The following is a 25,768-nucleotide window of genomic DNA, read 5'->3' as shown; positions in this document are numbered from 1 at the left end:
TCAGAGATTTTGATGGATTCTGTTCTACTGCTACTACAGCATGAATGAATGGATAGATGGATAGCAAATAAAAGAGATTTATGTGGGGTCTCTTTCTTTCTTTTGACTTTTCAATGCAAGCCCTTACAAAATTTAATTGCGGTGGTTTCCCCCACGCCGACTCCATCCTCGCCACGCCAGACCACGCCCCAAACTATGACTAGATGCCGAATGTATGTATACTTGGATTCATCTGGAATTAAGAGTTCAAATCTGCACTTTGAGATCAACGTGGCTTTCTAGCTCAGTTCTCTCTCAGTACAGTTTTTGTCTGTGCCCCTTCCTAAGCGACCACGTGAGCCGACCGAAACAACATGCTTAAAGGGGCAGCACTCAACAGTGACCAGATTATTTGCCCGTTTTTAGAAATACAAATAGCCACACATCGTTTTTTTATTTTATTTATTAAAATGCACATGAACTGTCCTCGTTAATTGGAGGCAGTTCGCTGTGGACTCGTGCACGCGGATCCGTGTTGCGCGCGCCTCAGTCAGTCTCTCGTTTTCTCAGCGCGTGGAAGCAGCAGCTGTGCCGTCAATGCAGCAGCACTGAAGAGCAACGACGGGCAACATTTCGCCATTCAGCGTCATTCACGTTTATTTTGCAGGATTATTACGCCGAATCGCACCGAGGCTCGGAGGAGGCTTTATTCAGACCGGTAAGAGTCGTTCTTCATTCTTCAGTGTTGCTGTTGTCTGTATTCGCTCCTTATGTGCGTCCCAGTCCTGATAGCGTCTGCTAGTTCCCATTCTTCTCATTTCATCAGACTGAGCTGAGCTCCATCACTATGTTTACAATGTTTAAAGTAACATTGACGAGCGGCGCGTGTACATTGTTTACATTGCTGTTTTCTAAATTGGGCGCGTTTCACTCGAGACTGAATATTCATATTTATACTTGTTGAAATACTTGAGACAGGATTATTATTATAAGCTGTTGTATGTTGAATATCATATCAGTTTTGAAAGTTCCACGCGGAAATGTTTTGTATTGGATACTGAGTTCTAGAAAGCTACACGGACTCAAGAACCTTATTTCGTGCATTACGTGTTAAGAAACGAAATACGGTCACAAGAAATAAGTTTCTCGGCTTTAAGATGTTTTGAAACAGGCTGAAGACAAGATATGTTGGTTAAATTCTGTTGATAAGTGTTGAATGTCGTGTTATTTTTGTATTTGGTGTATTAATCACTGTTTTATGGTGAGCGTCAGATGGTTGAGCGGCTCTGTAGAAACGCCGATGCCCTTGATGTCATGTCACCTGGGCAACCGCTTCAGCACCATGGAGAGAGTTCGCGGCTCAACGCTGCAACAAACCAAAGTTATTTACTCTTCCGTTCGTTCCATTCTTTTTTTATTGCCTATTGTAGCCTGGTATTTATCATTAATTATTAATTAATTTATTCTATTTTATTTTTATTTAAAGGCACAATATGTAAGATTCTTGGATTCAAATACCACTAGAACATGTTAGCCTATATATTTTGTTGACTGTGTAGCTACTGCATTATTCCAAAAGTTTCCAAAAATGTTTAAATCCAGATATAAGCAATTTTAACCAGTACACCATCCATGTGCGTGCGTCACCTATCAATGACAGTGTGATTTATTTTTATTTCTGCCATGTCTGCAACTAGCGGACCAAAATTGGCCCACCAGCGATAATATCTGGCCCACGCCCGCAGCCACCTTGTTTTGATAGCGGCTGGTTCTGAAATATATCTGTGAAATGGAGGCCAGCTAGTAAGAGCTGTGCAGGTAAACGCCCCTCATGTCAAGAGACGCTCTAGTAGTGGCTTACGCAAACAGGCTTTAGCCACATTGGGCCTCATTCATGAAACACGAGATTGACGAAAATGTTCGTATTTTCAAAATGTTAGTTGGTACGAAAGAAATTTACACCTGCTCCCTACCACCAGTAAATGACTGCGTAAAACATTTGAACATTCTGTTCTAATTTAGGCAAACTGATGACATTGCATTTTGATGCACCATGTAGGGCAGGCCTACTATAATATTTCAGGAGTTGATTTACCCCGTCTTTTTTGTTTTGTTTGTACTGTTTAACGTTGGGTAATAAGCAGCGCTCGTCACTGTTCTTTTTTAACAGGCTGTCCAATCACAGTGGAGGAGGGGTGGGACAAAAACTACACGACCAACAATCCCACTTGTACTCATATATTTGCTCATATATTACAAAAGTTTCATGAATGAGGCCCATTGTTAGAGCGTCAGACTCCCATGCGGAAAGACCCGAATTTGAGCACTATACTTCGAGCGGTCGGTGCAAACTGAAGAAATTACAACAACAGTTGCTCACAATCAATTTGTCTTTAGTGATTTTACCTTAAAAAAAAAAAAAAAACAACCAACAAAAAAGCTGCCATGCTTTGTCTCACTTTGTGACACTTTGGTGCCATTAAATTCTTTACAAAAAGCCACTTTGTTGCAAATTAGACAGCTTTGCATTGACAAAACCAGGTATGAACGCATAGTTGTCTGTCCATTCTTCTTTGTATGCCGTTTTCGCTGTCAACTTTCCTCTTTAGATTTTTTGATAGTGCTAGCTTAAATGTTAACATCAATCTACACGCAATGTAGCCTAAGTGTAGGCTACCTCCAGCACGCAAATAATTACACAATGCAGTTTCACAGCCTACGCGTTTAACAGTACGTCAAGTAATTATTATAAGTTATGCATGATCCATTGCAACAAGCATGCCATTCATTGGCTTATTCAAGTTCTCTTTTATTTTTTATCTGTTCCGCATCTCCCACATATGTGTGTTTTAGCATGGGAATCTGTGTTGCAAGTTGGTGAATGAAGATGGGACCAACTTGCCAGGTTACATTACTGCTTTATTCATTTATCCAATTTTTTACAGAGTAACAGCTCACTACCAGTTGCAAAAAAAAAACCAACAAAAAAAAAAAACACTGTAACAGTATGTCAGGCAATTCTAGTTGTATTTTTCGTCAATGTATTTCTTATATTATCGACTGTGGTATTGACTTTTCTGGCCCGCCTAGTGGCTATCTAGTGGCGATTTTGTTTTTTGCCCGCGGCCAATTTTTTTAATTTAATTTTTATATTTTTAAATTAAGAACAGTTAAGCATTATATAAATAAATATACATGTAAGATAATAAATAGCACCAAAAGGAGAACATGAACAGGAACAACAGCAAGAGGAAAAGGGAAAAGAAAAAAAAGAAAACAAACAGCAGACAAAGATATTTAAAAGTAAAGAAAGCACAAGTAAAAATATCTAAGCAATTGAAGCATGTTATAGCCCCAAAAGAGACTAAATTAAATTAAATGAGAAAAACGTTCAAAAGTGGCTTATGATTAAAACATTTACATTTATGAAAATGAAATTTCGCTAAGAGAAGTAATAGATTTATAAGGTAAAATTATTTTTCAAAGTTTTATCTGTATTTTTAAAACCAAATAGAACATATTTCCAAAATAAAGAAAAATGAGGGTACACAAAATAGATAATATACCCATAAAAGCTCTTCCGAAAGATGTTTCTATGTTACAATCCCAAAAAAAATGTACAGTGGTCTCATCTTTTGCATTGCAGAACTTACATTTTTTTATGTCAATGTCAGGTTTAAACTTTCTAAGATAACTTTTTGCAGAATAGAATGAATTCATTTAAAAGAAACGTTTCTAAATGTATTCACAATAAGATATTTATGTGGCAATAGCCAAACTTTTTTCCAGTCCACAATGTTGGCAAAATTGTTCCAGTTGGCAATTACATAAGGTTTGGTAACAATATCTCTTTGAAGAGAGCACGAATGGACTTATTGCTAGATTATGGAACCAGACAAATCTTGCTCACCAGTATGGATGGTATCAAGCAGAGGTGGTACAGCAAAAAGAGTCCTTTCACAACCTTTAAACAATGTAATAACTCCTGTGGGTATAGCATCGAAGACAATGGCAAATTCAGGCATGAGAGGGAAATTATTTTTTTTCAAAAATTTGCCATAGATATAAAGACTATCTTCATTAAAAAGATCATGTACTACTGATATTGTTATCATAACAGTTCTGAGAAAATAAGGACCTTAAAAAAAATGAATATTTTATATTATTTCGTATGAAATGAATTTGGAGAAAAATTGTGTTTATGCAGTCCAGCTGTTTTGTTTATTTTATTTTTTATTTTAATTATTGCAATTATGTGCAGTGAATTATTGGCAGCTATAAGAGTACAAAACTATTGGATGTAAGAGACATTTATAAATCAATATATTATTTATTTATTTATTTATAGGTCTTTTTTGTTTCATTTTGCCAGTTGCCACTTGACGGCCTTCTTTTTAAAATCTTCATTCTGAATTAAACCCAGTAAAGAACTACAGCTATATTAAACAGCAATGGGGAGACATGGGATAAATGTTTTTCTTTTTAAAGAGAGCTGTTTACAATAATTAGCTGTGAATGACTGTATTTGCCTTCTATTCAACTAGCTTTTGTTGTAATTACACATTTGAAGTGCTAAAGTTAATTGTCCATGGGTGGCTTTTACAGTGTTATTTCATTCTCGTTGATTGCTGAACGCAAGGGGTCTGGCTGTTAAAATGGACGAGTTTCCTCCGTCTCTCTTGGGTTTTCATGTCAGATATAGAAAGTCAAGATTTTGGTGACTGCACTGGAATCTTGTTTTATTATTTCAGGAGAGAGTGCTGCGTGACTTCAGCTATGTTACTTTGCCTTGAGAGGTGCATTTGGTTAGTCTCTCACTGACAGGGGTGCTATGGAAAGGAACAGGCCGCCTGTCTCTCCATTACCAGCCTGTGGCCAGAGAGAGATTATCATCCACACACACACACACAAACCTCTGCCTGCAAACAGTGCAGCAGGCAGTGATGCAGAAGCCTTCAGGAATGGGGGTTAATGGTTTTTGCTGTGCGTGTCTCTCTCATTTGGATATCCAATCCTTTCATTCTGCATGCTTTACTGCGAGAGGGCTGAGAAAGGGATGAAAAACATCATCAGTATAGGTCTGCTTCTAAACTGCTAGGAAATTTATATTTTGACTTTTTTTGACTTTTTTTTTTTACATTATTTTCATTGTCAGTTCTTTTTATTTTTTATTCAGCATAATGTATGTAATAATGTATTTTTTACCGTGGTAGGATTTTACTGTGAAATCAGTGCAGGTTAGGTCTTTTCTGTCATTACATTTTTGTTAGGGTGCGAGAAACCTGCTCCGTTTATAATTACTTGTTTTTTCGTGTTTGGCTGAAAATTTGACTTTATTTAATTGTGTTTTATTTTATTTAGGTTAAGTAACATATTTGGTTACTCTGTGTTATATGGAGAAACTATAAGTATAAGCACAAAGTATACTTTTTTTTTTTAAGTGTATGAAAAAAATAAATAAATAAAATGTATGCTTTGGGCTATAAAGGTTCACCCAAATGTAGTCTTAGTCACAGATTGCCACTTTTTTATTTTGATAGAAAAAATATAGTTTGAAAAAAGTAAAGTTTGCGGCAAAGACTTTTTAAAATATGTCCAAGAGTTTTACACACCGGTCTGTTATTGTAGGGACATTGAAGTTACATGTTCATGCCCCTAAACATGACATGTTACAAAACAGTGCTTGGCCAATGAAAGCTCATATAGAGTCCAGACCTTCTGCCGTCAGTCTGATATTTTGAACAACAACAAAAAATGATATACATTGAAAGTAGTTTGGACCCCAGTAAATCATTGTATGGACAAAAACAGTTATTCATAATATCTTCTCTTGGACAGTTTTGGTCAGGACAGGGACAGTGGCTTGTAAGGGTGGGGGAGGAGAGACAATGGAGATATAAGAAGTGCTGGACCACTGACACGTGCACATCGTCAGCTTGTGACATACTCATAGGTGAATGCATACTTTTGCCCCATTTCATACATTTAACTGCATTTAGCAAGTATACACTGCCGTTCAACATTTTGGGGTCAGCAAGGATGCATTAAATTAATCAAAAGTGACAGTAAAGACATTTATAATGTTAAATTATAAGACTTCTAAACAAAAGACTTCTATCTCAAACAAATGCTGTTGTTTTGAACCTTTTCTTGATCAGAGAATCCTGAAAAAATGTATCACGGGTTAAACAAAAAATATTTAGCAACACAATTGTTGAAAATAATGAGAAATGTTTCTTGAGGACTAAATTAGCATATTAGCGGAAAAAAAACAACTTCATCAATCCGTGGCATCATTCATTCATTTCATCATTCAGACATCAACCTTTTCATTATTTCTCAGTCTATTCATTATAAGATTAAAACGTTTGTTGTGACAAACTTTAAGTTGGCTTGAAAAAGCATAGCCAGAAAGTTTGAAAAGTTATTTCTACATGGTTGCTAGGGTACTCAGGTGGTTGCTAGGGTGGTTGCTAATGTACTTGGAGTTATTGCAAGGGTACTCGGGTGGTTTCTATGAAGTTGCTATGCATAGCAACCACCCAAAATACCTTAGCAACTGCAGCACATCCTAGCAACTGTGTAGCAACTCACCCTAGCAACCACGTGAGTGCCCTAGCAACCACCTGGGTACCCTAGCAACCACCCCAAGTACCTTAGCAACCACCCAAGTGGTTTAACAGGTGGTTGCTAGGGCATTCAGGTGGTTGCTATGGTACTTGGGGTGGTTGCTATTGTGTTCTGGGTGGTTGATCTGCAGTTGCTAGGATGTTTATGGTTGCTAAGGCATTCTGAGTGGTTGCTATGGTGTTCTGGGTGGTTGTTGTGTAGTTGCTAGGATTTTCTATGGTTGCTAGGGTTTTCTGGGTGGTTGCTATGCGATATATAGATGAGAGAGAGAGAGACACACACACAGACACAGACACACACACACACACAGACACACACACACACACACACACACACACACACACACACACACACACACACACACACACACACACACACACACACACACACACACACACACACTTGTGAAATGTGGGGACATTCCTTAGGCGTTATGGTTTTTATGCTGTACAAACCGTATTTTCTATCCCCCTACACTGCCCCTGCCCCTAAACCTACCCATCACAGGAAACATTCTGCCTTTTTACTTTCTCAAAAAATCTCATTCTATATGATTTATAAGCCTTCATAGGGTAATGGATTCTGTATGATTTATAAGCCTTCTGAAAAGTGAGGACATGGGTAATGGCCTCATATTTCACCCTCTCCTTGTCTTGATATTTCACAAACACAAACACATGCACACACGTTTGTTTTTGTAAAATGTGGGGACATTCCAGGCGTAATGGTTTTTATATGGTAAAAAAACGTATTTTCTATCCTCCTACACTGTCCCTGCTCCTAAACCTACCCATTACAGAAAACATTCTGCAATTTTGCCAAATAAAGACACACACACACACACACACAAACACACACACACACACACACACACACGCACACACACATATACTTGTGAAATGTGGGGACATTCCTAGGCATTATGGTTTTTATACCGTATAAACTGTATTTTCTATCCCCTTACACTGCCCCTACCCCCAAACCTACCCATCACAGGAAACATTCTGCAATTTTACTTTCTAAAAAAACCTCATCCTGTATGATTTATAGGCCTTCATAGGCGTAATGGATTCTGTATGATTTATAAGCCTTTCGCAAAGTGAGGACATGGGTAATGGCCTCATATTTCACCCTGTCCTTGTTTTACCCATCTCATTATACACATTTGTGTCCTGATATTTCACAAACACATACATACGCACACACGTTTGTTTTTGTAAAATGTGGGGACATTCCAGGCGTAATGGTTTTTATATGGTAAAAAACGTATTTTCTACCCCCCTACACTGCCTCTGCTCCTAAACCTACCCATTACAGGAAACATTCTGCAATTTTGCCAAATAAACACACACACACACACACACACACACACACACACACACACACACACACACACACACACACACACACACACACACACACACACACACACACACACACACACACACACACACACACACACACACACACACAGTGTTTTCATGCTTTATAGGGACTTTCCAAAGGCATGGATTTCATACTGTACAAACCTTCATACTTACACAGCCCCTACCCCTACCCATCACAGGAAACATTCTGCATTTTTACTTTCTCAAAAAAAAAAACTCCTTCTGTATGATTTATAAGATGTTTTCCTCATGGGGCCCAAAAAAAGTCCCCACAAGGACAAGGATTTCGGATATTGCCATCTATGTGGGGACATTTTGACGTTTGTGTGATTTTTGCATTCAAAAACATCATAACTAATAAGTAATAGGCTATTTTCTACACTGGTTTTGAGGCTCTCTCCAAAACGGATGACAGGTAGCATCTGGATATAGTAGCTTTAGCAGTGCTCTCATGTTATCTAACTGCAGTTAGAGTCTAACGATCTATTATATAACAATAAACATTAACTCTAATGTGCTTCATAAAATACATCTTCTATCAATATTCCTGAGAGGTCAATAATGCCATAAAATCTCAAAATATGCAATATTTGCCAGCGAGTGTGCTTGAGATGCACTGAAATGAATGGGGTTCAGTGCTGGAACTATTGGTCGCTCCGTGACACACTTTAATCCGGGTGCACACTGTGCGATTTTGGCCACGATTTGGCCGTCTGAGACAAATGTAGCAAATCCTAAAAGATTCCTCAGATCCTAGGCTAAAATCTGAAATCTTTGGTCGTTAGTTTGACATGTTCACCGGCCGCCGATTAATGAGTGCTCCGATCAAATTTTACCTCAGACGAAATTCTGGCAGTGTCAGAAGATTTGGCACACAATCCTGCAGTGTGACTTCTCCTACGACGACAGTCAAATATCTCCATTTTTTAAGACAAACTATGACCAAAACGAGCGCTAGAGATTTCTTTGCAGCCAGCATTTAAGTCCCGCGTGTAATGCAGCTCACTGTCACCGAACGCCTCATTCATTGATGATATAAAACTCCGGGTGAGTTTTCTTGCGCGCCTTTTTTAACGCACCTTCACTATTGTGCAGTCTGACATTAATGTCAACTGAGATCTTACAGTGTGACATGGCGATCATGCTCGTACAGTCTGACAAGGGACATTCGCAAAGGATTTTGAAAAATCGCACAGTGTGCAGGACCCATTACTTCCGCATTCCTCAGTTCTTATGGAAGTCTATGGGAGAGTCGTATCAGTTTTTCAACAGCTCTGGAAATAGTCAAATAGATTGAGTTATAGCTAGGGTGATAAATAGAGTGATAGCGAGTTAATAAAGTGATTGAGTGATAGATAGAGTGATAAACAAAGTGATAGATAAGTGATAAATAGAGTGATAGATAGAGTGATAGATTAGATACAATGGTTTAAGTGAGTCTCAGTGGTTAAGATATAGTTCATACAATGGCAGCTAGTGGAGTGTAATGAGCTTCAGAGTTTAGATATGAATTTTGTCAGTTGTTCTTTGAACTTTCATGGCTCATTTGAACCTTCCATCAATGAAAGTCAATGGGATTTTTCCAAATTTTGAGTTATTTGAATGAAAACTGTAAGTTGGACCCGGTTGCTATGTTGTGTATACTGGTTTCTCACCCGAAACACCCACCATGTTTGTACAATGTTCTGGTGCTGAGATACGACTTATTCATGTGTTTGTATGGCTGCTAGGGTACTCTATATGGTTGCTATGGTGTGCTTAAACATTCTACCCTACACTGCTGGCATGTTTTGAAGAAAATGCTAAAACAATTAGCATGTTGCTAGCATGATGTTAACACAATTAGCATGTTTTGCTAGCACAATAATGCTAACACAATTAGAATGTTGCTAGCATTATGCTAATACTATTAGAATGTTGATAGCATGATGTTAACACGATTAACATGTTTTGTTAGCACAATTAGCTTGTTGTTACCATTATGCTAATACAATTAGCATGATGCTTGCATTATGTAAACACAATTAGCATTTTGGTAGCATGATGCTTCCACATTTTGACTTTTTTCAGTCAATTTTTTTTATCATGTTCTAACCCTAAGCTAATCACCATTAGCATGTAGCTATTCACTGCTATCATGTGTAACAACAAACAAGTGCTGTTTGCTAGCATGAGTCAAAAGACCAACCCCCCATGTCTCTATGATGTTCTAGTTGCTAGGGTACTCTGTTTGGTTGCTATAGAGTGGCTTGGCAGCGTCCATGACGAAACTCCAAAAGCTCCTTGACAGTATGAATGATTTAAATCAACTCCCATTACTCTATGACATTCAGATATGAAGATATCCACTGTGGATTTGGGTTGCAAGGATGCTTGATAATGGTTGCTAGGGCGTGGCTGGATGATTTGTGATTGGCTGTTGATACCCTAAGTCTAATAAACCCACTATGATATTTCTATGACACTTCTATTCAAATATATCCCTTTGATCTATTTCAAATGGAAGTGTATGGGATCATTTGCTAAGGAGCTCTAAATGGTTGCTAGTGCGTGGCTTAATAGTTAAATAGTTAATTCAATGATCCTGAGATAGTGATTGGTAGTAAATTGAGCCCACCCTCTTTGTCTCTGACCAAGCAGGAACCTCTCTCAGTTTCTGTTGAATGATTTGAAACAATATGTTAAATTGTTCTCTGATATCTAAATAGAGGGTGTGTGGCTTATTTAAGGGCAAAAATTGTCCAGATACGGTTTTACAGGTCCATTTACAACCCTAGAAATTGTCCCTAGGATGTAATGCTCTGTTTTTGCCTTATTTAGAAGGGTCGTGATTATTAATGCAGAGTTCTGCTCTGAAGCGAATCCTGCTATATTGTCCCTGTTAGAAAAACTGTCCGTGGTGAAATGGGCAGAGAAAACAAACAACTTTGAATTAAATTGTTGCGGTATCCGATTGTAAATAAACATCAACCATGACTGTTGACATTTTTTATTTGTGGGAATGCTATGAAAAGTTGTCACGTCCCCTGCACAGCCTGGATCATGACATTAATTTCCATGATCTGCCGTTTTCGATATTCCCGATAATTCGGCTGCGCAGTTCCGCCTGACAGTAAACATGGGCTGACATGCAAATGTTGGAGGCGTTTATATTAATGACCCCAGCGATTGCATCACAGTTGGCATTATGTTGAGAATTGCTTGTTTTTCCGTGGTGTTTTTCACAAACAAGATTTACATATAAAGGAGGCAATAGCGTTTGAGACTCACAGTATGTGATGTCCATGTACTGAACTCTTTTTATTTAACTATGGCAAGATTAATTTATTTAATTCATCACCTGACCATTCCAGAAGGGAGCAGAATCTCATTGAGCCCCATGTTAAAATGCCCAACTTTACATCAGAAAAAACATGTTTACAGCCTGGTAGATATTTTGTTTTGGTCTATACAGCTAATTTTGGCCTTAATGACAACTGTGAGGGGGTGATTTTTAAAAAAAAATTATTTACATTATATAAAGCCTTAAAGTTCTGCATAATTAAGGGAATGGTCACTTTGATTGACAGGTGGATAGCCATTAATCCACTGTCTGTTAGTCATTGCGTCACCTCAGCTCCGCCCACGTCCCGCCTCTTTGCCGTTTTCTGTTATCCGGATGTGGCAACAGCCAGCTCTCTCTACTTTACGTTTCAGTGAGAATAATAATAAGTATGGAGAATAACAATAGCGATGCCTTGCTACTGCGCAAGCACCACTAATAATGTGTTCAGACGTAATGTCCTCATTTTGCTTTAGGCTGTGAAAGACTGAACTGTGTTTCAGATGATGTCCTGATATTGTACGTTTCAACGTTTATAGTGTGTGTGTGTGTTTGTACAATATTTGTTACCCACAATATGAGGACATTGTTAGTTTAAAAAAATTCCATAGAGTCTTGAATGAGAAGCCCAGGTCCTCACATTAGCTATTTTTAATACAATTTGTGTTCATTAAATGAAAATTTGATGCAGCCCTTCTTGACTTCAGCAATGAATCTTAGCCCAAAGGGGATTATGATAGAATGGGGGTCGGATTTCTTTGAAGTGAAATAGGTAGGATCATTAGTTTGTTATAGTTCTCAATATTTCTGACTGATAATTGTTGTTATACTTCATTGCAGACACCAAGTGGCGTGATCCCAGTCTCAAACTTCAGGAGACCCAGAAGTGAGCGAGAGATCCAGTTCATCCTTCCAACAGGTTACTACAAATTTACTCTGGATTTCTTTCTTTAAAAGTTACATAATTATTTTGGTCCTCATGTAAATAACACCCATGTTTACCTTTCTACAACAAACATTTATTGTAAAACTTGTATTTTTGTAAAACTTGTATTTTTAAAAATACATCATGTACTTACCATCATGTACTTACTGCAGGGCAGGTGAGACAGCTACATTTAAAGTTACTTTTCTTCTTTAACTAATGCGAATATTTACTGTTAGGAAATAGTGTAATTCCAGGTGAGACTATGGGTTTGTACACATGATGTTTGATTTGAATATCTTTAATAGTAAAGTTATAAAGCTTTAACAGTTAATAGTAAAGTTTGAGTAAAATAGCATTCGCAAAATCTGAAGCGTCATCATGACTGTTGTGAGAATCGTTATGAGAGGCTGAATGTACACCCAAGCCTAAATCAAATCATCTTGTAATTATAAGAAAATTATTAATATTTAGTGTTTTAATGTTACAAGAACATTATTTATATAACATAATTTAGCCTAGCCTTTTAAGAATAGCTTAATTTCTTACTCCAAAAACTTTAAAGAAATGTTTCTCAGATCTGAGAAACATTGACATCTAAATGTATTTACAGTTTTATTTAAAAATATTTGTTTTGTTTTTAATCTGATGCTAAATTAAGTGGAGAGTATTAATTTGTATATAACATGTAGAATAGATATGATGCAAATTATTGACAACAGGTTCCTAGCTAGTAGCTACGCATAAAACGCATAGTCATTTGGGGAGTACTATCTCGGCTGCAGTCTGAATGGAAACGGTGTGATGTAAATTTGGGATAATCAGCATTCAGCAAGTGGATATAACTTGGGGTGAACATTTCTGTTTAATGAAAATTAATCATTTCAAAGGTTGGACCTCCCTCAGTCGATGATGGGGGATTTCATGATGGAAACTCAACAAGGTCAAATGACCATGTAATAAATATCAAATAATGGAATAGTAAAACACAAAACATTTTAAGAAACTCAAATATTACTTTTAATTTTATGTTTTTTTTATTAATATGTTTAAATGTTGTGTTATGCACAATATGATGGTACTAGGATAACAATATTCTTGGCTATTATTAAATATTTAACTTATTGATGGAATGAGATGCTTTTTTCTCCATTTTCCTTTAGATCTCTAATGACACCATGACGGACTATGATGAGGCCATCTATGTTACAGATTCAAGTGGCAACTCCTCTGACACAAGTTGTTCTAGCAGAGATCTAAAAATCATAGACTATCATCTTCCACACAGAGTGTTAAAGGAAAAATCATTGGGGATAGCTACAGCCCACAGTTCGGATAGTACCAACAGTTCCAAGGAGCAGAGAAGTTTTAGTTCTTCAAAGATGAGCAGCGGCCATTGTAGTTCAGTGATAAGTTGCAGTGACAGTTCATCACAGAAGACCTCGCACAGCTCCATAAATGTCACTTCGTTGCCAAAAACAGCAAAGCGAAGAAAGTACAACAAGAAACAATATTGTCTATATTGTAATAAGGCCATTTCTAAATTGGCAAGACACCTTGAATCCGCTCACAGTACACAGCTTGATGTCGCAAAGGCTTTCAGTTTTAAGAAAAGATCTCGCGAAAGAAAAGATTTGTTACGCTCTCTTAAGAAGAGGGGAAACTTTAACCATAATGCCACTGTGGCAAGCAGTGGTGATGGAGAAATGGTTGCTTGTCGAAGACCCACTAGAGTCAGACAATCTAATGACTTCAGTCACTGCAAGTTTTGTCAAGGACTCTATGCAAGAGATAGTCTATGGAGACATGTCAGAAACTGTCCTCAGAAGGTTGAGCTGGAGACTAGAGTTGGGCAAAAACGGATCCACATTGACCTACCAAAAGCTGATACAGTTCAGGATGCTGTTTGGAAGATTGCTTGTGAAATGAACCAGGATGACATTTCTTTAGTTGTAAGGAGTGAAAGGGACATCCTTAGTCTTGGCGAGTCAATGTATAATGGCAGGGAACCAAATGAGAAAAGAAATGAATACATACGTCAAAAAATGAGAGAGATGGCAAGACTCTTGATAATTGCAAGAGCTACAACACCTTTGAAGAGCACTGAAGACCTTGTTATGCCCAGTAATTTCCCCCACGTGATACAAGCAGTGAGATATGTTGCTGGTTATGACTTAGATAGCAACTCGTATAAAATCCCATCATTGGCTTTAAAATTGGGTCACAGTCTGGCTAAGGTTGCAGGCATTGTACAATGCAATGCCATCACTGCAAATCGCAATGCCGTCGCAGAGTCTGCCAAGCATTTCTCCACTCTGTATGAGAAAAGATGGGCGGAATGCATTTCAAGTTCTGCACTGGGTACACTTCATCAAGCCAAATGGAATAAACCTCATGTTTTGCCCTTTACACAAGATGTGTCCCTGCTGCACAAGTTTCTTGCTACTGAGCGGGCTAAGTGCATGAAGGACCTTGAGGAAGAACCCAACATCAAAAGCTTTGGGAATCTTGCACAAGTGACTTTGACGCAGGTGGTACTATTTAACAGAAGAAGGCAAGGGGAAGTTTCAAAAATGGAACTCCAGGCTTTCACATCCAGAAATCGTACAAAGTTGAATCCTAACATTATGATGGGCCTTACTGAGTTTGAGAGGAAGGTTGTAAAGTACTTTGACAGAGTTGAGATTCGAGGTGAAAGGTCACGAATGGTGCCCGTGCTTCTCACACCTGACATGATCACTGCAATGGATCTCCTTGTTAAAAAGAGGAATGAGTGTCAAGTTCACACAGAGAATGTGTACTTGTTTGCACGCCCATGTGTGCTTTCCCATTACAGAGGCTCTGACTGCTTCCGCAAGTATTCAAAACGATGTGGTGCAAAAAACCCAGAGTCACTCACCTCAACAAGATTAAGGAAACAAGTTGCCACTTTGTCAACAGTACTAAACTTAAAAGAAAATGAAATTGATCAACTTGCTACCTTTCTAGGACATGATATAAGGGTCCACAGGGAATTCTATCGGCTTCCAGAGAATACCCTACAGCTTGCAAAAGTAAGCAAACTGTTGATAGCAATGGAAAAAGGAAGACTGTCTGATCTGCAAGGGAAAGGCCTGGATGACATTGAGATCAATCCTGAAGGTAAAATTCAGTTTTAAATATAGTTTATAAGTATTTCTTATATCACATATATACTTGTATTTAGTCTTTGATTTAAAGCTGCAGTCCAAAATAAATTATCCAAATTAAATTTGTGAGCAAGTACATTACCAGCCAGTGTTCAAAACTATCTGCTTACCATAGCACGATTCACAACAGTAAGCTTGTAATAATATTTTTAATTCCAGTGTTACTGGTGGATTTCCCCGGAAAATTCAAGCATATGTTTGCGTCATTACTTCACATCTGTACACATAAAGAAGGAGTCCCGGTTAGCAGGCTATTGCATGTGAGGAGTGGAGATAGCCTTTTCTCACACCACTTGATATAATTAAACTTATCAATTTGATGGCAGATCCAAAAAGGTTCAAACGACCAGTGACAACTGGAGATTCATCTGTTGTAAAATGCAAAAGTCTTCGGACTTTGGAGTGAAAAAAAAGAGACTTCACCCGGGCGATGCGAAAACAAGGATAATTAAGGGTGGCATGAACTCCGTGTTTTGAAGGTTTTTTTCAGCTTTTTTTCTGCTGGACCGGTAAGACATTTCAATGGTTGAATTAGGCTATGTAACAGTAGCACACCTGCTCGCTTAATTCATGCAGTTAAGGAGTGTTCCTTTGTTGTGCCTTTCTCGTTTTGCTATGTGCATTATGGTAACATCAGTTATTTTGCTTGCTTTGAGAGGGAGCTTCACCTCTACTCCACATTAATGTGCTGGTATATGACGATTAGAAATTAGACTGCATAGAAATGGAAACTGTACTACAGGTAGCCCTAATACACATTAAATGTAGTCACGCAATCCTGATAACATTAACAGTTTGAAAAAGTATAATTTGCAGTTTGACGCGATATGATAATTGATAATCGATCGTTAGATTAATCAGCGCGATGTATTGCAATGCTTTTTTCTCCTTAGTTGGTCAGAACAAAAGAGGATGAGCTACATACTTGTTCAGATGACATTCTTATGTCGGTCATACTTTCAAACAGTAAAGTCTGTGATTGTTAATGACAGTATCCACACTGGTGACTGACAGCGCTTCTCCTGACAACTGCACATTTGATTCCTCCGCGCTGTGCCGACCGGGGCACTACTCACGTAGAGTTGATAATTCCGCGAATAACTGCAATTGCAGTTTTCGAACAGAGATGGCGACAAAGAGGAAAAACTATGGACTGCAGCTTTAAATACTTGGTCCAAACTGTGTTTTTTTTTTTTACCCAACCAGATGAAGTAGGCATGAGTGACGATGATTCCAGTGAAGAAACCATTGCTGACCTACATCAAAATGAAGGTATACTGACTTATGTGATAAGATCTTTGGTTTATGATGGACAGGGAGACAGACAGTAGAGAGCTGATTATAGTGTTAGATGGGCTTAAAGGATCAGTGGTAAATAAATGTAAAAAGATGTGAGAGATTATATATAAACATGGTGCTGAATTATTTAGAATCATTACTAGAAAGAAAGTGGACAGGTTAATCAATTTAGTCTAAACAGCTGCAAGAAATAAAGAAATAGTAAATGAGAGAAGACAACTAAGAAAGCAATAGTACATAATAAAGGTAATTAATGTTTTGCAAAAAGTCTGGTTAGCAGTACAGAAGGAGTAAGGAGTAAACCTTTTATTGGGATGTTAAGTCAAAAGGAAAACTGTAACTTTGAACATTTAAAGTAAGAGGTAAAGTAAGAGTAGAGGAATAGTTAGCTTAAAAGATTACTCTGATACAGAAAACAACAGAGAGGTAGGCCTTCCTCTTGATATCCCACCAGGAGGAGAGATATACAGTATACCTTTTGATATGACTGGGCCTTTTCAAGCCAACTGGTTCAGACTTCCACTAAGCTCATTTGTTGTCTGACATTGAGGTTGATTTCATAGAATAATACAATCAAGTTGTCACCTTAATTTATATAGCGCTTTTAACAGTATGGATTGTTTCAAAGCAGCTTTACAGTAACAATAGAAATTAGCATTAGCATAGTCATTAACTTAGGGGCCGCTAAGATGCGCGCTCGGTCGATAGTGAGCTTTCCTTTTGCTCAAACAGTAGAGAAAAGTTTCTCTCGAGAAAAGCATCTACCAAATGGATAAATGTAAATGTGCATTTGAATATATGTGTGCAGGTGTGTAGTCCTTCACAAATCAATGCTCAACAAACTACTTGTTAGGCCTTAAAAATGTATCATGCAGGAATTTTGTCACATCTGCGTAGCCACGCGAACTGGAATTATCCCGACAACGTTTTATCTGTATAGAGGTAAAGGAAAAGAGGAGAGACTTGCTGACACTTCAGGAATGCGTTGTTGTCATGTCTTGGCGCTGGTCCTTCATCAGATCTAGTAAGGAGGAGAGCGACCAAGAGAGAGTGAGGATTTGGAGGCAAAAGAGACAGAGAGAATAGTGAAACATTTTTTATGTTTGATGTTGCCCTTGAAAAGTTTCAGATTGATCCTCGTGTTTATTTATTTTATCTATATCGGACCTGATTCTCTTTAAAGGGGGGTGAAACACTCAGTTTCAGTCAATCTCATGTCAATCTTGAGTACCTATAGAGTAGTATTGCATATTTCATATCTCTGAAAAGTCTTTAGTTTTATTATATTTATAAAAGAAATATAGGCTGTACCGAGTGTTTCCGGAAAAAAAACGAGCGCCTGGAGGCGTATCGAGTGGGCGGAGCTAAAGAATGACAAGCGCGCACAAAGCGGTGACGTCCTGAAGCGTGGAGAAGAAAACGCTACCCTAAAAAAACCATGGCCATCAATCAGATTCAACTAATACAGATATGATCCAGAATCAGATCCGGAGGATGAAATAAATTGAACAGGAGAAGCAACAACAGCAGGACGTCCATCTCTGTGGTGTGTACTGTAATTAGTCAACATTTGTGTGTGTTTACTCGCAGTTTATGAGGACATGTTTCGGTTTATGGACTATTGTATGCGACTAAACGTTAGCAGTAGCAAGCAAAACGGTTTTGTCCGTCAGACTAGTGTAACGTTATACATAGAACAACAATGGAGTAACGTTAGTGCATTTGAATGACGAAGCACGCTTTGTGAGAACGCTAGGTTTATGTTTGGGTGGTTTTACAATAAACAAACTGACACCTATATTGGTCAGCTAAACAAATGTATTTAAATGTATTCTTTCGTAACTGTTGATTTGGTGAAGTCCTGACAGCAGTGACCGTGGAGATCCACTTTTGCGACACGACTGAAGCGTGATGTTGTGAAGCTTCCCGTCATTTCTGCGTTCAAATCGGTTCAAATGCAGCGCTGCCTTACCGGAATGCTATCCGGCCGGGGTTAAAGTCGTTTGATGTCACCCATAGGAATAAAGTGGAGCGCCAATGAGCTCTCACGGCAGCCAGTGCTTCCGGGAGAATGGAGACTCCATCTCCAGGGGGTCCAGCTGATTTGAGATCGCTTCAGGGCCGCACAGGTAGACCTGTTTGCCGGACACAGCCCATTGGCAGTTGTCTTATTCCCTGACCCGAGGGGACCCTCGGCACAGATGCGCTGTCACACAGCTGGCCCCGGGGCGTAAGCACATACGCGTTTCCCCCAGTGAGCCTTCTTGCACAGACACTGTGCAAGGTCAGGGAGGACGAGGAGCAGGTCCTGTTGGTGGCGCCATACTGGCCCAACAGGACATGGTTCTCGGAACTAGTGCTCCTTGCGACAGCACCTCCTTGGCCCATTCCTCTGAGGAAGGACCTTACTGACTCAGAGACGGGGCACCCTCTGGCACCCTTGTCCAGACCTCTGGAAACTTTATGTCCGGTCCCTAGACGGGACGCGGAGGTTCTAGGTGGCCTGCACCTCTATGCGTTGAAGGGGAACCTGTTCGTCGACTGGTGCTCTTCTCATCGAGAAGACCCCCGAAGATGTTCGGTCGGGGCCATGCTTTCCTTTCTACAAGATGGGTTGGAGAGAAGGCTCTCTCCCTCCACCCTCAAGGTGTATGTGGCCGCAATCGCTGCCCATCACGAACTAGTAGAAGGTAAGTCTTTGGGGAAGCAGGACCTGATCTTCAGGTCCCTGAGGGGTGCGAGGAGATTCAATCCGCCTTGCCCCCCCCCACATACCCTCTTGGGACTGGTCTTCAGAGACCTCCCTTTGAGACTTTGTAGTCAGTGGAGTTAAAAATTCTGTCTCTAAAGACAGTACTCCTGACTGCATTGGCCTCTATCAAGAGGGTAGGGGACCTGCAGGCATTTTCGGTCGACGAATCATGCCTGGAATTCGGGCCAGACTACTTTTATGTAATCCTGAGACCCCGGCCTGGATACGTGCCCAAGGTTCCCACCACTCCCTTCCGGAACCAGGTGGTGAGCCTGCAAGTGCTGCCTTTGGAGGAGGCAGACCCAGCCCTGGCTTTTCTCGGTCCTGTCCGAGCACTTCGGACTTATTCGGACAGAATGCAAAGCTTTAGGACCTCAGAGCAGCTCTTCGTCTGTTACGGAGGACAGCAGAAGGGAAAGGCTGTCTCCAAGCAGAGGATGGCCCACTGGATAGTGTATGCCATTGTCTTGGCGTATGAGTCCCAAGACGTGTCCTGCCCGCTCGGGATTAGAGCCCACTCCACCAGGGGTGTAGCCTCTTCCTGGGCGCTGGCTCGTGGGGCCTCACTGACAGATATTTGTAGAGCTGCGGGCTGGGCGACACCCAACACGTTCGCTAGATTTTGTAGCATACATGTAGAACCGGTATCTTCCCGTGTACTCACTTCTCATAGTCGGTAGCACCAAAGGGCCCGTTCTAGTGTCGGCTTGCTGCGCCATTCCCTTCCTCATGGAACGGATACTTGCGCTTATATGCTCAAGCCACCCCTGGGACTCCCGTATGTTGTACTGCCCATAGCCAGTCCATACGTGTAAATTCCACATGTTATCCCCTTCGGGGGAGTGTGGCTTCCACAGCGGCCTCTAGGGGCACGCTTTCCCAGCGTTATCCAATAGTCCACTGATTGGGTCTTGTGGGATGGCAGTGTGACTCTCCCTGCAGGAAATTCCCCGCCCGTTGAGACGGGATCCGAGGGACTCCTGCTGGAAGTGGTAGTAGCTGTGGCGTTTTCCATAGGGATCCCAATTCGTCGGTCAAGTTCAACGTACGTCGATCGTGACCGACTGAAAGGGAACGTCTCGGTTACATATGTAACCCTCGTTCCCTGAAGGAGGGAACGGAGACGTACGTCCCTGTGCACAGTTGTTGTACCATCACTACAGTTCGAGCCATGGGTTTGGCTCCTCAGTGAAAAACAACAGTGCGTGGCGATCGCTTCTGCTTTATATCCGCGCAGCAGGGCGGGTGTGATATGCAAAGCACGCATGCCAATGTTCATTGGCACGTTTTCTATATCTCGAAGCTGATAGGGGCTCTCAGAAGTGATCCCAATTCGTTGGCCATGTCCGACGTACGTCTCCGTTCCCTCTTTCAGACGTTTTTTGTCCTGTAATTAGAATCTCAGTTTTTTTTCTGAATTAAGTTGCAGGAAATTACTGGTCATCCAGTTTTTTATATCAGCTATTCATTCTGTTAAACCCTGTGAATTTGTAAGTTTCGTCTGGGCGGGTAGAAATATAGAGCTGAGTATCGTCATTGTAAAATGAAAACTAACACCATGCTTCCTAATGATATCTCCAAGTGGTAGCATGTACAGGGTAAAGAGCATGTCCTAACACTGAGACTTGTGGTACTCCATACTGAACTTATGATCTGTGTCACATCTCTTCATTTACTGCTCATATTTAATTTTTACTTTTCAAAGGCTCAAGAACTGAGACTTATGGGGATCGGACATTTCTGAGGCACTTGCATGCTTCAACCACCCTGGATCATTTGATGGGGACTTCTGCCTCAACCATCTTGGACAACATAAATGTCAGCAACACTCAACCAAGACATGGTAAAATATAAAATGCATCAAAATACAAAATGTCACACAAAAAAGTGAATGCGTTCATAATGAAAACAATTATTTATTCTTGCCTTCACAGAGAGGGCAATATGTGAAGCTTTTATCTGAAATATATTTAAATTCATGGTTTTCAGATTCCCAGCAGAACACAGCACTTCAAGTGGTTACATCCCACACTTCTTCAAAGTGCTCCACTGCAAAGCAAGGTAAGTACTATAAGCATGTTGGATCCACATTACTCTTTTACATTTGTGTCATTCAGGCGGAGGTGCTGAGGAGCTGTCATTCACGGTGTGCGCGCACTGGCGCGGTTTCAGTTCATGTGTATGGAAGCTTAACTTTCATAGGAATTCACTGAAAGTACTCGCTTTGCTCCGCTCCGTTATTAATACCGGAGTAGCCGTGTGCATTATGTTCCTTTCGGTTAGATAGAATTAGTGATTTGAAAGCCCAGTCGGTTATACTGGTATTACTGGTGTTGTCACACGTTGATTAACCGGCGGAAAAATTTCCACACGTCACATCTCTATGCGTGCCAACTCACATCATTCATTCCAAACATATATGAATGATGCATATATATATATATATATATATATATATATATATATATATATATATATATATATATATATATATATATATATATATATATATATATATATATATATAAAACAAAGCTTTGTTGTTGTTTTTTAAGTGGGTATTGGGGGTATCCCGTACCCGTTCGGGACATAGAAGGGGGTGCGCAGGTAAAAAAGTTTGGGAACCACTGTTCTAGGTGTTATCAACTGGCCGGAATTTCGAGCAATAGACATGATGGACTATAATGTGTTAAGAGTTCGCTCAAGTACTAGGGAGCTAAATCATTTAGTGCTTTGTAAGTAATCAGTAATATTTTAAAATGTATACGATGTTTAAAAGGGAGCCAGTGCAGTGTTGACAGAACTTTGCTAATGTGATCCCTGGTTCTAGTAAGAACTCGAGCTGCTGTGTTTTGGACTAGCTGGAGTTTGTTTATTAAGCGAGCAGGGCAACCACCCAGTAGAGCATTACAATAATCTAGCCTTGAGGTTATAAACGCATGAACTGTTCAGCAATTTACATTGAAAGCATATGCCGTAATTTAGATATATTTTTAAGATGGTACAATGCAGTTTTACAGATGCTAGAAACGTGGCTTTCAAATGAAAGATTGGTATCAAAGAGCACACCCAGGTTCCTCACTGACGACGAGGGCTTGACAGAGCAGCAATTGACAGTATTCTAGGTTACTACTTGCAGAGTTTTTTGTCCTGTAATTATAATCTCAGTTTTTTTCTGACTTAAGTTGCAGGAAATTACTGGTCATCCAGTTTTTTATATCAGCTATTCATTCTGTTAATCCTGTGAATTTGTAAGTTTCGTCTGGGCGGGTAGAAATATAGAGCTGAGTATCGTCATCATAAAATGAGAACTAATGCCATGCTTCCTAATGATATCTCCAAGTGGTAGCATGTACAGGGTGAAGAGCAACGGTCCTAACACTGAGCCTTGCGGTACACCATACTGAACTTGTGATCGTTGTGACATCTCTTCATTTACTGCTCATTTAATTTTTACTTTTCAAAGGCTCAAGAACTGAGACTTATGGGGATCGGACATTTCTGAGGCACTTGCATGCTTCAACCACCCTGGATCATTTGATGGGGACTTCTGCCTCAACCATCTTGGACAACATAAATGTCAGCAACACTCAACCAAGACATGGTAAAATATAAAATGCATCAAAATAAAAAATGTCACAAAAAAGTGAATGCGTTCATAATGAAAACAATTATTTATTCTTGCCTTCACAGAGAGGGCAATATGTGAAGCTTTTATCTGAAATATATTTAAATTCACGGTTTTCAGATTCCCAGCAGAACACAGCACTTCAAGTGGTTACATCCCACACTTCTTCAAAGTGCTCCACTGCAAAGCAAGGTAAGTACTATAAGCATGTTGGATCCACATTACACTTTTACATTTTTTTAATTAAATTTAATGAATGCCATATTCTATCACAACTACTAAATAATCAGGACTGGAAATGGCAGTCAGATGTCCAAATCGCAAGGCTTGGACTTGGAATAAATTTCAATATAACACTAGGGGACTAACACTGAGAAACAAATGATGCTGGAACACTTACTGATACAGAGGAGACAAACTAGCATCAACAAATAGGGACAGACATGTGAAATAAAATAAGGAAATACTAAACAGAGAAAAAAAACATAACATATCAGAGAACGGATGTACCAAAATATATATATATTTTATCAAATCCTCAATGTTTTACTTTAGCAGAGCCATTGTTTTATCTTTAATACATTTCTTTTGTTTACATTCGACAGCTGGGAAGGTGAGGAGCAAGTGGACAGGTAATGAAGTGAAGGCTGTGGAGCGGCACATGATTAATTTCATAACTAGCTGCAAGGTGCCAGGTAAAAAGGACTGTGACTCCTGCCTCCAGGCAGAACCAGTGGCTCTGAAAGACAGAGACTGGGTTGCAATCAAATACTACATTCACAACAGAATCATATCAATGAAAAGGAATATGAATAGATGGAACTAGAACATGCCAATTGGGGCTCAGGATCAAAGAGCACACCCAAAAAAATGTTTGGAATGGGTTTCATTTTGATATTCTCATTTTCATTCAAGGAATGCCATTGATGATTTCTTGTACAAGCATGCCACCTAGTTTTGACTGAAGCTGCCATGTTGGCATGTATTCATGAGGTCTATTAATTATGTTTTTGGGGGTGGGTATCTGTCAAAGTTGATTTTCATGTTTGGTTTCACATTTGTTTTAATGTCTCTTATTTTGTAAACTCGTTAGTTGTGTCATATGATTGTTCCCTTGTTTCATGTGTCTTGTTCTTATTGGTTGTTGTAGTCATGTGATCCCGCTAGTCCTGTATAAAAACTCATATTTCCATAGTCTCTTGTAGAGTATTGTGATTGTTTTTTCTACCCGCTGCTGGTGAGTTCTCTGACTAGTCTGTTCCAAGTCATGTCTGTTCATAGTTCCTGCTTCAGGTCTGTTCCTTCTTCAGGTCTGTTCCAAGTCACGTCTGTTCATGGTTCCTGCTTCAGGTCTGTTCCAAGTCATGTCTGTTCATGGTTCCTGCTTCAGGTCTGTTCATGCTTCAGGTCTGTTCCAAGTCATGTCTGTTCTTGGTTCCTGCTTCAGGTCTGTTCCAAGTCATGTCTGTTCATGGTTCCTGCTTCAGGTCTGTTCCAAGTCATGTCTGTTCATGGTTCCTGCTTCAGGTCTGTTCCAAGTCATGTATGTTCATGGTTCCTGCTTCAGGTATGTTCATGCTTCAGGTCTGTTCCAAGTCACGTCTGTTCATGGTTCCTGCTTCAGGTCTGTTCATGCTTCAGGTCTGTTCCAGGTCACATCTGTTCATGGTTCCTGCTTCAGGTCTGTTCCAAGTCATGTCTGTTCATGATTCAGGTCTCTTCCAAGTCATGTCTGTTCATGGTTCCTGCTTCATGTCTGTTCCAAGTCATGTCTGCTCATGGTTCAGGTCTCTTCCAAGTCATGTCTGTTCATGGTTCCTGCTTCATGTCTGTTCCAAGTCACGTTTGTTCATGGTTCCTGCTTCAGGCCTGTTCATGCTTCAGGTCTGTTCCAAGTCATGTCTGTTCATGGTTCCTGCTCCAGGTCTGTTCATGGTTCCTGCTTCAGGTCTGTTCCAAGTCATGTCTGTTCCAAGTCACGTCTGTTCATGGTTCCTGCTTCAGGTCTGTTCCAAGTCACGTCTGTTCCTGGTTCCTGCTTCAGGTCTGTTCCAAGTCACGACTGTTCATGGTTTCTGCTTCAGGTCTGTTCATGCTTCAGGTCTGTTCATGGTTCCTGCTTCATGGTCTGTTCCGAGTCACGTCTGTTCCTGGTTCCTGCTTCAGGTCTGTTCCAAGTCACGACTGTTCATGGTTTCTGCTTCAGGTCTGTTCATGCTTCAGGTCTGTTCATGGTTCCTGCTTCAGGTCTGTTCATGCTTCAGGTCTGTTCCAAGTCACGTCTGTTCATAGTTCCTGCTTCAGGTCTGTACCTGCTTCAGGTCTGTTCCAAATCACGTTTGTTCATGGTTCCTGCTTCAGGTCTGTTCCAAGTCACGACTGTTCATGGTTCCTGCTTCAGGTCAGTTCCAAGTCACGACTGTTCATGGTTCCTGCTTCAGGTCTGTTCCTGCTTCAGGTCAGTTCCAAGTCACGTCTGTTCATGGTTCCTGCTTCAGGTCTTTTCCAAGTCACGTCTTTTTATGGTTCCTGCTTCATGTCCGTTTCAAGTCACATCTGATCCTGCTTCAGGTCAGTTCCAAGTCATGTCTTTTTATGGTTCCTGCTTCATGTCTGTTCCAAGTCACGTCCGTTCATGGTTCCTGCTTCAGGTGCGT

At 39.9% G+C, this 25,768-nt stretch overlaps 1 protein-coding gene across 1 annotated transcript; it reads left to right on the top strand.

The window, feature by feature from the left end:
• Positions 1 to 351: 351 nt before the first annotated feature.
• LOC137075112 (uncharacterized) lies at positions 352 to 25,214 on the top strand. The gene is made up of 9 exons (XM_067443353.1): positions 352 to 697; positions 12,160 to 12,238; positions 13,408 to 15,385; positions 16,639 to 16,704; positions 21,189 to 21,326; positions 21,473 to 21,544; positions 22,950 to 23,087; positions 23,232 to 23,303; positions 23,717 to 25,214. Exons 3-9 carry the CDS (start codon positions 13,423 to 13,425, stop codon positions 23,935 to 23,937), a joined length of 2,670 nt encoding a protein of 889 aa, XP_067299454.1. The 5' UTR covers positions 352 to 697; positions 12,160 to 12,238; positions 13,408 to 13,422; the 3' UTR covers positions 23,938 to 25,214.
• The last annotated feature ends 554 nt before the right edge of the window (positions 25,215 to 25,768 follow it).

This window comes from Pseudorasbora parva, chromosome 5 (assembly GCF_024679245.1).
Source record: "Pseudorasbora parva isolate DD20220531a chromosome 5, ASM2467924v1, whole genome shotgun sequence".
NCBI lineage: Eukaryota > Metazoa > Chordata > Actinopteri > Cypriniformes > Gobionidae > Pseudorasbora > Pseudorasbora parva.
The sequence above is the reverse complement of the archived record's forward strand: the minus strand, read 5'-3'. Positions and strand labels throughout refer to the sequence as shown.

Bases quoted from the DNA above. Each gene is read 5' to 3' on its own strand.
- LOC137075112 (XM_067443353.1), top strand. From the start codon at position 13,423: ATGACGGACTATGATGAGGCCATCTATGTTACAGATTCAAGTGGCAAC. The intron at 21,545-22,949 runs GTAAGTACTATA...TACTTTTCAAAG, and splicing joins GTGCTCCACTGCAAAGCAAG to GCTCAAGAACTGAGACTTAT. The intron at 23,304-23,716 runs GTAAGTACTATA...TACATTCGACAG, and splicing joins GTGCTCCACTGCAAAGCAAG to CTGGGAAGGTGAGGAGCAAG.